The sequence below is a fragment of the Ranitomeya imitator genome, chromosome 1 (assembly GCF_032444005.1).
Source record: "Ranitomeya imitator isolate aRanImi1 chromosome 1, aRanImi1.pri, whole genome shotgun sequence".
NCBI classification, from domain to species: domain Eukaryota; kingdom Metazoa; phylum Chordata; class Amphibia; order Anura; family Dendrobatidae; genus Ranitomeya; species Ranitomeya imitator.
Window position 1 is genome coordinate 855,751,576 of NC_091282.1, and position 12,762 is coordinate 855,764,337.

Consider the following 12,762-nt stretch of genomic DNA (forward strand, 5'->3'; position numbering starts at 1 on the left):
TCTTGGAACCAGCCATCTGGTAGATTGAGCACGCTCGGGGGTCCTCCGAGTATTTTTTAGTGTTCGGAGATTTAGTTTTTCTTGCCGCAGCTGAATGATTTACATCTGTTAGCCAGCATAAGTACATGTGGGGGTTGCCTGGTTGCTAGGGAACCCCCACTTATACTTATGCTGGCTAACAGATGTAAATCATTCAGCTGCGGCAAGAAAAACGAAATCTCCGAGTACTAAAAAATACTCGGAGGACACCTGAGCGTGATCGAGAAATCTCGAGTAACGAGTATATTTACTCATCACTATGTATTATAAGTAGAGATGAGCGAATCTTTTGAATTTTTTCAAAAACTTATATTTGCAGTCAATCAAAAGTATTCTAAATCCTCCAATTGCTGGGAAAAGACTTGTATTACACTCAGAGATCTATTAGAATTTCGCCAACTGCTTTCAAGTTCTTTAACATAAAAACAGCATTGATAAAGTAAAAGTGATTGTCCTCAACATCTAAAGGTACCGTCACACATAACGATTTCTTTAACGATATTGTTGCTTTTTGTGACGTAGCAACGATATCGTTAACAAAATCGTTAAGCGTGACAGCGACCAACGATCAGTCCCCTGCTGGGAGATCGTTGGTCGCTGGGAGTGATCAGGACCTTTTTTTTGGTCGCTGGATCACCCGCTGACATCGCTGAATCGGCAGGTGTGACGCCGATCCAGCGATGTGTTCACTGGTAACCAGGGTAAATATCGGGTTACTAAGCACAGGGCCGCGCTTAGTAACCCGATATTTACCCTGGTTACCATTGTAAAAGTAAAAAAAAAACAGTACATACTTACATTCCGATGTCTGTCATGTCCCCCGCCTTCAGCTTCCCTCACTGACTGTGAGCGCTGGCCATAAAGCACAGCGGTGACGTCACCGCTGTGCTCTGCTTTACGGCCGGCTGGCGCTGACACAGTCAGTGCGGGAAGCTGACGCCGGGGGACGTGACAAACACCGGAATCTGAGTATGTAGTGTTTTTTTTTTTTTTACATTTACAATGGTAACCAGGGTAAACATCGGGTTACTAAGCACGGCCCTGCACTTACTAACCCGATGTTTACCCTGGTTGCCCGGGGACTTCGGCATCGTTGGTCGCTGGAGAGCTGTCTGTGTGACAGCTCTCCAGCGACAACACAACGACTTACCAACAATCACGGCCAGGTCGTATCGCTGGTCGTGATCGTTGGTAAATCGTTTAGTGTAACGGTACCTTAATGGTAATGGCAATTACCTATGGTAATGAGGCTATGGTAACAAAGGTGTGTAGTTGCACACTGCATCGACAAATTTTCATACTATAAAATTAAAAGAAATTTCCGATCCAGCACTGATGCCTACTGGATATAAAAAAATCCTATTCTGTCCTAAAACATTTTTTTTTGGCATTTTGTCCCAGTTCTATGCAATGGCCCAATCCTGTTAAGGTGCCTGCCTGCCAATATACACTAGTTAAAATGCAAACCAAATCCTAATTTTCACAAAAAATGAGGTTTATGGTAAATTAAATTTTAGTTGTAAAACCCCTGAAGCTTAAAATAAAAAAATAAAACCCTGGGCGGGGCCCAATGTTGTGCAGGGGCCTTCCTGGGGAATTCTCGCCAGTTGTTTACCCATACCCAATTTTAACAAAAATTAAGATTGTAAAGATGGTAAATATGGAATAAGTAAAGCAATGCTTTATGTTTTAAACCATGGGGCATCAAAGTACCTAGAAATCAGGGGAGTGCTCCCCAGGCCTGTACGGGAGGGGATGCTGCCAACACCAGTACCTATTTCACTTAGATGTGTATGTGTGAAATATTTGACGCACATTCAGTTGAAATTTACTGCGAAGCGCAGCACCTCGACTCACTGCTCCACAATATACACTGCTGGCCAATCAGGGGCCGGCAGTTGATGTCAGCATGCCCGTCACAGGCGACACATGGCAGTGACATCATGCGCCGGCCGTGGTGGTCACTACTGAATCAAGTGTTGGCCTTTTCACTGGCTATGGAATAGGACATTGTGGTTTGTTGGGGCTGAGGAAAGTAAGAAGAATACTTTATTACTTTTTAAAATGCAAAGGAAAGCAGCGATAAAAAGATGGTCATTGTTAAAGAAAGGGGCACAGGATGAAGGATGATATTATAGCCAGGGTCCAGGATGGGGGACATTCCCGTATATCAGGAAGGGGCTCAGGATGGTAGAAATTATTATAGGAAGGGCTCAGGATGGGGGAAAATATACCAGAAAAAGGCCCAGGATTGGGGATATTGTTATAGGATGGGGCTCAGAATGAGAGTAATTATTTTAGGATGGGACCCTGGATGGGAGATATTATTATAGGATGAGGCCTGGGATAGGGGACATTATTATTGAAAGGACTCAGGATGGAAGATATTATTATAGAATGGGGGATATTAATTCAGGATGGAGCTCAGGATGGAGGACATTGTGATAGGAAAAGCCCAAGAGTAGGTGATAATATTATAGGATGGGGGACATTACAATAGGAAGCGGCCCGGGATGATGGACATTATTATAGGAAGGGCTCAAGATGTAGGAACATTATTAAAGTAATTGCCCACAATGGGGGACATTATTATAGGAAAGGCCCAGGATGGAGAACATTATTATAGGGAAGGCCCAGGATGGGGGACATTATTATAACACGGGGCCCAAGATGAGGGATATTATTAAAGGATGGTGGACATTATTATAGGATGGGGCACAGGATGGGGGACATTATTATAGCATGGTGCCCAAGATGAGTGATACTATTAAAGGATGGTGGACATTATTATAGGATGGTGCCCAGGATGGAGACATTATTATAGGAAGGGGCACAGCATGGGGGATATTATTATAGGAAGTGGCCAAGACAGAAGATATGATTACAGGAAGGGGTCCAGTATGGTGGGCGTTATTAAATAAATGGTCCATGATGCTGAAAACTAATACAGAATGGGGATATTATTACCAGAAAAGGTCCAGGATGGGGGAAATTATTACAAGAAACAGCCCTGGATGGGAGACATTATAACGGGAAGGGGTCTAGGATGGAGAACATAATTAAATAAATTTGCCCAGGTTGGTGAGACATTAATACAGTAAGTGGCCCAGGATGGGGACCTTATTAAATATAAGGGCAAGGATGGAAGATAATATTACAGGAAGGAGCCCAGGATTGGGGATAATTGTGCCACTGCTAGAAATGTTAAATTTTCTTGCACACCATAGCCTAAAAAAGGAGGTGTTAGCAATGTTTCTAAAACAATGTGAAACAGCAGGGTTGGGCCCATACCCTATAACCCATGAAAAAGCAACAGGGAACACCATGGGGCTCAGATTGTGGGCAGCAGGATAGGTTTGGAATTTCCTATTCTTCCTAAGAGAGGACTGAAATCGTTGATGCCACAACTGTCCCTATTAAAAAGGTTTGTAGACTCTTTGAAGGGCCTCAGTGAAATACACACATGGTTTATCACCTTTTAATGGTTAATCTCAGGTAACAAATACTCTAGTTTCTCTGCTTCATAGTATCAATCACCTCCTTTCATTGATTGTTCAGATGCTCCAACAAATGCAATGTTAAATTCCATTGCCTTGCAATGTTGGAGACCAGGTTCAGCCATACTACTCTGGCACTACAAATTCTGGAAGCCATTCTTTTCCAGGTAAAAATGGTTGCAGGTCCCATACACTATCCTGGCCAGGAGCACCTCCTTGTTCAAGGGGGTATACTTATTTAAAAAATGTTGCACAACCAAATTGCGCCATCATAGGAGTCTACTTTTGCATTGTTTATAACCAGTATTGTTTACTCTCTCTATATTGCTGTTTGAAATGGATTTGCCGACTCCACTGTTCTCTTTTTCTCTAATAATTTGAAACAAAATACAGAAAGAAAAGTCCACCATTTTGAAACACCGCAATGCCAAGATGAATCCGTGCATTGTTTTTATTATACTCACAGGACAGGTTATAAAAATCAGCATATAGCCAATGATAGTTGAATCCACAATCTACAACCAAGACATGGCTAAATATTTGCATAACCTCATTATTATACCTCTATGCTAATTATGCTAATTACTCAAAATATACACCAACATAATATTACAATATTTACACAACAATATAATACTAATAACTAATAGCTGCTTATTAGTAAGTGGCATCAACTAGTCTTAAACACATTTATGAATAAAATGACCAACCCTTTCATTCGACGTGAAAAATTGACCTGCTGTGCGGATTTTGAAACCTGCAACATGTCAATTCTATGTGCAGAATGAGAAAGAATTTCACCATTTGCAATAGCAATGATAAAAAAGGCATCAAGGCACAACAAAATCCACAGCAGAATCCGCATGTACCATGCAGTCATTGCTGTAGATAAACTACAGCTACGCTACAGAAAAATTAGCACCACATACACGATGTGTGAACGTAACCTTACAGAAGAAACGGGAGCCATAAACCTAACTGCTTTTGTCCTGTTTAATACATTAGATTGCCTTACCTAGATTGTACCACACGTCCATCTCACCACTCAGGGTTCGAACTTCAATGATAGTTTGTCCCAAAAAATCATCAGACTCGCGCTTGAACCTTTGTTTCACTCTTGATTTTATGTCATCATCCTCATCCCATACACGTACCTTGATGCGATCTGAGGAGTTATGACACTCACTAGAAAACAAAAAGAAGTCTAAGACGGTGCAATACAACTGTGAGAAGAAGGATATTCACACATAGTATTTGTTCTATATTTGCAAGGTCCCAACTACAGAGCTATTGGGAGAATGAAGGCATGACGACTACCACTCGTCAAATTCACATGTGTCCATGTTTTCTAAGACTGGAACAATTCAAATAGGTGTATCCAGCAACAGATCCAAATTTTCTTTTTTTATGTTAAAAACAATATTTTATTAGAAAAAGATTTTACATATTTCATGGTGAAAAGGTTCAATTCCCAGGAACATGCGCAACCCACTGATGCGTTTTGAACTTTATGCGTACTTAGTCATAGTATAGCATAGTTCCCCAGTGTTAGGTGTTTTTTTAAATAGTGGAGGAGCAGGGAATGACGTGTACAAATCATCATTCACTAAAAAAGATATGATGAACAATAACAAATTATATTGTGGTACCGTGTTAGCCAAAAAATTGATGTGAATACTTTTCTGCCCAATGATGACAGAAGTATTCTCGGAGTGATACCTTTATTGGCTAACCAGAAAATTGGGTATACCCAATATCTGGGATGCACTATTAGAACTCTGCAAAAACGCATCTCTAAGCATGTGTATGATGCCCAAAACAAAACATCCCGCAGCTTATCAGGTGCCTCACAATGTTTCCTTATCTTCACAGAGGTGATGTCCGCTCTCTCAGGGTCATTGCCATTGAAAGAGTTCATCCACCCAAAAGAGGAGGCAATAGATTGCGTATTCTAAAACATAAAGAAGCTTCATAGATTTTTAAGCTAAATACTAGAACATCAAATTGGATGAATATCAGAACAGACCTAATGTATATTTACTAAATATTTAGCTCAAGAAATAAATACATTTTCATCTTTTTAAGTGAATGACGATTTTCTGCATAATTCCCTGCTCCTTCACTATTTAAAACAACACTTAACGCTGGGGAACTATGCAATACTATGACTAAGAACACAAAGTTCGAAACGTGTCAGTGGGTTGTGCATATCTCTCAGAATTGCACCTTTTCGCTATTAATTTTTTTTAAATTTTTTTCTAATAAACTGTTGTTTTTAACCCCTTCACCCCGAAGCCTGTTTTCAACTTCCTGACCAGGCCATTTTTTCAATTCTGACCATTGTCACTTTATGAGGTCATAACTCTGAAACACTTCAACGGATCCTGGTGATATTGAGAATGTTTTCTTGAGACATATTGTACTTTATGATAGTGGTAAAATTTCTTCGATTTGACTTGCGTTTATTTGTGAAAAAAACGGAAATTTGGCAAAATTTTTGAAAATGTTGCAATTTTTAACCGTTTAGTTTTTATGCCCTTAAATTAGAAAGTCATATCATACAAAATAGTTAATAAATAACATTACCCACAATTTTGGAAACATAATTTTTTTGTTAGGAAGTTATAAGGGTTAAAAGTTGACCAGCGATTTCTCATTTTTACAACAGAATTTGTAAAACCATTTTTTTAGGGACCACCTCACACTTGAAGTCACTTTGAGGGGTCTAAATGACAGAAAATGCCCAAAGTGACACCATTCTAAAAACTAAACCCCTCAATGTACTCAAAACCACATTCAAAAGTTTATTAACCCTTCACAGGAATGTTTGGAATGTTTAAAAAAAATTGAACATTTACCTTTTTTTCACAAAAGTTTTAATTCAGATCCAATTTGTTTCATTTTACCAAGGGTAACAGGAGAAATTGGACCCCAAAAGTCATTGTACAATTTGTGCTGAGTACGCCGATACCCCATATGTGGGGGTAAACCACTATTTAGGCGTATGGCAGAGCTCGGAAGGGAAGGAGCGACGTTTGACAATTCAATGCAAAATTGGCTGGAATTGAGATCGGACACCATGTCGCGTTTGGAGAGCCCCTGATGTGCCTAAAAAGTGGAAACCCCCCACAAGTGACCCCATTTTGGAAAGAAGACCCCCTAAGGAACTTATCTAGATGTGTGGTGAGCACTTTGAACCCCCAATTGTTTCACTAAAGTTTAGAATGTAGAGCTGTGAAAATTAAAAAAAAATCTTTTTTTTTTCAAAAAATGATTTTTAGCCCGCAATTTTTTATTTTTCCAAGGGTAAAAGGAAAAATTGGACCCCAAAAGTTGTTGTCCAAATTGTCCTGAGTATGCTGATATCCCATATGTGGGGGGGAACCACTGTTTGGGCGCACGGCAGAGCTCGGAAGGGAAGGAGCGCCGCTTGGAATGCTGTTATGATCTGGTGACCTTGGAGCTGCATGAGAACTTTCACTGGAGAAAGTGGCCACTATACTGACCGCAAACCTGAACTTAACACCGCAACTAGAAGTAGCCGTGGAGTGTACCTAACACACCTAGACACCTCGTCACAGCCGGAGGACTAAATACCCCTAAAGATGGAAATCGGAATACTATCTTGCCTCAGAGAAAATCCCCAAGGGATAGACAGCCCCCCACAAATATTGGCGGTGAGTCGAAGAGGAAAAAAACATACACAGGCAGAAAAAACAGGATTTAGCACAGGAGGCCACTCTAGCCAGATAGGACAGGATAGGACAGAGTTCTGTGCGGTCAGTATTTAAACCCTTCAAAAAATCCACAGCAGAATATACAAAAAACTTCCTACATCTAACTAAAGATGTATTAGCGTATATCTGCAACTCCAGTGAATCCTACAAACAGAGCTGGAATAAACCGAAACAAGCACACAGCAGTGTGCCACAGATACAAAAACAAAACACTTATCTTTGGTGAATTTGGCAGCAAGCAGGAGAAGCCAGAAAGAGATCCAACACTTCACAAGGAACATTGACAACTGGCAAGGGCTAAAGGATCCTGCACACCTAAATATCCCAGTCAGAATTGTAATTATCCGATACACCTGGCCAGGACTGCGAGTCAGAGACAACTGCATTCCCACCAACAACCACTGGAGGGAACCCAAGAGCAGAATTCACAACAGTACCCCCCCATGAGGAGGGGTCACCGAACCCTCACCAGGGCCCCCAGGACAATCAGGACGAGCCAGATGAAAGGCACGGACCAAATCAGCAGCATGGACATCAGAGGCAAAAACCCAAGAATTATCCTCCTGGCCATAACCCTTCCATTTGACCAGGTACTGAAGCTTCTGCCTCGAAAAACGGGAATCCAAAATCTTCTCAACAACATATTCCAACTCACCATCAACCAACACAGGGGCCGGAGAATCAGCAGAGGGAACAACGGGCTCCACATATTTCCGCAACAAAGATCTATGGAAGACATTATGGATAGCAAAAGAGGCTGGAAGCGCCAGTCGAAAAGACACCGGATTAATAATCTCAGAAATCCTATAAGGACAAATAAACCGAGGTTTAAACTTAGGAGAAGAAACCTTCATAGGAACATGACGGGAAGACAACCAGACCAGATCCCCAACCCGAAGCCGGGAACCAACACACCGACGACGATTAGCAAAACGTTGAGCCTCCTCTTGAGACAACACCAACTTGTCCACCACATGAGCCCAAATCTGCTGCAACCTGTCCACCACAGAATCCACACCAGGACATAAATCAAGTGTAGATGACGGACAGCACTCCCTTACTTGGGCGCTCGTTCCATATCCAGGGAACCCACCTGGGTAACACGTCACAGTCTGCACAAAGGAACAGCGCTCCACCGGGTGTATCGATAAAAATAAATCCTTTATTTAGCCATAGAACAAAAGCGACGTTTCGACCATATGCTGGTCTTTTTCAAGCATGCTTGAAAAAGACCAGCATATGGTCCACACCAGGACAGTCAGAAGGCTCAACCTGCCCAGAAGAAAAACGAGGATGAAAACCAAAATTACAAAAGAAAGGCGAAACCAAGGTAGCAGAACAAGCCCGATTATTAAGGGCAAACTCGGCCAATGGCAAGAAGGCCACCCAATCATCCTGATCAGCAGACACAAAGCATCTCAAATAAGTCTCCAAGGTCTGATTAGTATGCTCGGTCTGGCCATTTGTCTGGGGATGAAATGCAGAAGAAAAAGACAAATCAATGCCCAGCCTAGCACAAAAGGCCCGCCAAAACCTAGAAACAAACTGGGAACCTCTGTCGGAAACAATATTCTCCGGAATACCATGCAAACGAACCACATGCTGAAAGAACAACGGAATCAAATCAGAAGAGGAAGGCAATTTAGGTAAGGGCACCAAATGAACCATCTTAGAGAACCGGTCACAAACAACCCAGATAACAGACATCTTCTGGGAGACCGGAAGATCAGAAATAAAATCCATCGAAATATGCGTCCAGGGCCTCTCAGGGACCGGCAATGGCAAAAGCAACTCACTAGCACGGGAACAACAAGGCTTGGCCCGCGCACAAGTCCCACAGGACTGCACAAAAGAACGCACATCACGTGACAATGAAGGCCACCAAAAGGACCTACCAACCAAATCTCTGGTACCAAAAATGCCAGGATGACCGGCCAACACAGAACAGTGAACGTCAGAAATCACTCTACTAGTCCATCTGTCAGGAACAAACAATTTCCCCACAGGACAGCGGTCAGGTTTGTCAACCTGAAATTCCTGAAGAACCCGTCGTAAATCAGGGGAAATGGCAGAAAGGACCACCCCCTCTTTCAGAATACCGACCGGCTCTAAGACCTCAGGAGAATCAGGCAAAAAACTCCTAGAGAGGGCATCAGCCTTAATATTCTTAGAACCCGGAAGGTACGAGACCACGAAATCATAACGAGAAAAAAACAAGGACCATCGAGCCTGTCTAGGATTCAGCCGTTTAGCAGACTCGAGGTAAATCAAATTCTTATGATCGGTCAAGACCACAATACGGTGCTTAGCTCCCTCAAGCCAATGTCGCCACTCCTCAAATGCCCACTTCATAGCCAACAACTCCCGATTGCCGACATCATAATTGCGTTCAGCAGGCGAAAACTTACGGGAAAAGAAGGCACACGGTTTCATTAAGGAACCAACAGGATCCCTCTGAGACAAAACGGCCCCTGCCCCAATCTCAGAAGCGTCAACCTCAACCTGAAACGGAAGAGAAACATCCGGTTGGCGCAACACTGGAGCAGAAGTAAATCGACGTTTAAGCTCCTGAAAGGCAGAGACAGCCGCAGAGGACAAATTTGCCACATCAGCGCCCTTCTTCGTCAAATCGGTCAAGGGTTTAACCACGCTGGAAAAATTAGCAATGAAACGGAAATAAAAATTTGCAAAACCCCAAAATTTCTGAAGGCTCTTCACGGATGTGGGTTGAATCCAATCATGAATGGCCTAAACCTTAACCGGATCCATCTCTATAGACGAAGGAGAAAAAATGAAGCCCAAAAAAGAGACTTTCTGCACCCCAAAGAGACACTTAGACCCTTTCACAAACAGGGCATTGTCACGAAGGATCTGAAATACCATCCTGACCTGTTGCACATGAGACTCCCAATCATCAGAAAAAATCAAAATATCGTCCAAATATACAATCAAGAATTTATCAAGATAAGTCCGGAAGATATCATGCATGAAGGACTGAAAAACAGATGGAGCATTAGAGAGTCCGAATGGCATCACAAGGTATTCAAAATGGCCTTCGGGCATGTTAAACGCAGTTTTCCATTCATCACCCTGCTTAATACGAACAAGATTATATGCCCCTCGAAGGTCAATCTTGGTAAACCAACTAGCTCCCTTAATCCTAGCAAACAAATCGGAAAGCAAAGGTAAAGGGTATTGAAACTTGACCGTGATTTTATTCAAGAGGCGATAATCTATACAGGGTCTCAAGGAACCATCTTTTTTAGCAACAAAAAAGAACCCCGCTCCAAATGGTGAAGAAGATGGCCGAATATGCCCTTTCTCCAAAGACTCCTTAATATAGCTCCGAATGGCGGTATGTTCAGGCACAGATAGATTAAAAAGTCGACCCTTAGGAAACTTACAGCCTGGAATCAAGTCAATAGCACAATCACAGTCCCTGTGCGGTGGAAGAAAACTGGACTTGGGCTCATCGAATACATCCTGAAAATCAGACAAAAACTCTGGAATCTCAGAAGGTGAAGAAGAGGAGATTGACATCAAAGGAACATCATTATGAACCCCCTGACAACCCCAACTAGTCACAGACATGGACTTCCAGTCCAACACAGGATTATGTACCTGCAATTATGGAAAACCCAGCACGATAACATCATGCAAGTTATGCAACACCAGAAATCGACAATCTTCCTGATGGGCTGGCGCCATGCGCATGGTTACCTGTGTCCAAAACTGGGGCTTATTTCTAGCCAAGGGTGTAGCATCAATGCCCCTCAAAGGAATAGGGTTCTGCAAAGGCTGCAAGGGAAAACCACAACGCTTGGCAAACTCAAAATCCATTAAATTCAAGGCGGCGCCTGAATCCACAAACGCCATGACAGAAAATGATGACAATGAGCAAATCAAGGACACAGATAACAGAAATTTAGGTTGTACAGTACTGATGGTAAATGAACTGTCGATCCTCTTTGTCCGCTTAGGGCAGACAGAAATGACAGAGAAGCGTCGCCACAATAATAACACAACTTATTTTGACGTCTGAAACCTTGTCGTTCTGTTCTAGACAGAATTCTATCACATTGCATAGGCTCAGAAATTTGCTCTGAGGATAACGCCACAGCGCGCACAGTTCTGCGCTCCCGCAGGCGTCGGTCAATCTGAATGGCCAGAGACATGGAATCACTCAGACCGGAAGGCGTGGGAAACCCCACCATAACATCTTTAACGGATTCAGAAAGCCCCTTTCTGAAAATTGCCGCCAAAGCATCATTATTCCATTTAGTCAACACAGACCATTTTCTGAATTTCTGACAATACAATTCTGCCGCCTCTTGACCCTGAGACAGGGCCAACAAGGTCTTCTCAGCTTGATCCACAGAATTAGGTTCATCATATAATAGTCCTAAAGCCTGAAAAAAGGAGTCAATATTAAGCAAAGCCGGATTCCCAGATTCCAGGGAAAACGCCCAATCCTGCGGGTCGACACGCAGCAGGGAGATTACGATTTTTACCTGCTGAATGGAATCACCAGAGGATCGAGGTGTCAGGTCAAAAAACAGTTTACAGTTGTTGTTAAAACTCAAAAATTTAGATCTGTCACCAGAAAACAAATCAGGAGTAGGGATCTTCGGTTCTAAAGCAGGAGTCTGAACAATATAATCAGAAATACCTTGCACCCTAGCAGCAAGCTGGTCTACACGAGAAGCTAATTTCTGAACATTCATGCTTGCACCAGGCTCCTCAGCCACCCAGATATTAAGAGGGAAGAGAACACAAAACAGACTGGAAAAAAATGGCTCAAGAGCTTCCTTACCTTCTTCTGAGATGCATTTAACTCATTGTGGGCCAGTTGTACTGTTATGATCTGGTGACCTTGGAGCTGCATGAGAACTTTCACTGGAGAAAGTGGCCACTATACTGACCGCAAACCTGAACTTAACACCGCAACTAGAAGTAGCCGTGGAGTAAGGATAGACAGCCCCCCACAAATATTGGCGGCGAGTCGGAGAGGAAAAAAACATACACAGGCAGAAAAAACAGGATTTAGCACAGGAGGCCACTCTAGCCAGATAGGACAGGATAGGACAGAGTTCTGTGCGGTCAGTATTTAAACCCTTCAAAAAATCCACAGCAGAATATACAAAAAACTTCCTACATCTAACTAAAGATGTAGGAGCGCATATCTGCAACTCCAGTGAATCCTACAAACAGAGCAGGAATAAACTGAAACAAGCACACAGCAGTGTGCCACAGATACAAAAACAAAACACTTATCTTTGGTGAATTTGGCAGCAAGCAGGAGAAGCCAGAAAGAGATCCAACACTTCACAAGGAACATTGACAACTGGCAAGGGCTAAAGGATCCTGCACACCTAAATATCCCAGTCAGAATTGTAATTATCCGATACACCTGGCCAGGACTGCGAGTCAGAGACAACTGCATTCCCACCAACAACCACTGGAGGAAACCCAAGAGCAGAATTCACAAC

General features: G+C 42.6%; 1 protein-coding gene across 1 annotated transcript in view; it reads right to left on the minus strand.

The window, feature by feature from the left end:
* UNC13A (unc-13 homolog A) overlaps positions 1 to 12,762 on the minus strand; it is a 381,474-nt gene that overhangs the window by 178,163 nt on the left and 190,549 nt on the right. Inside the window, exon 19 of the mRNA XM_069741790.1 lies at positions 4,552 to 4,721. Within this exon, the coding sequence (XP_069597891.1) occupies positions 4,552 to 4,721 (170 nt within the window). The remainder of the gene's footprint in view (positions 1 to 4,551; positions 4,722 to 12,762) is intronic.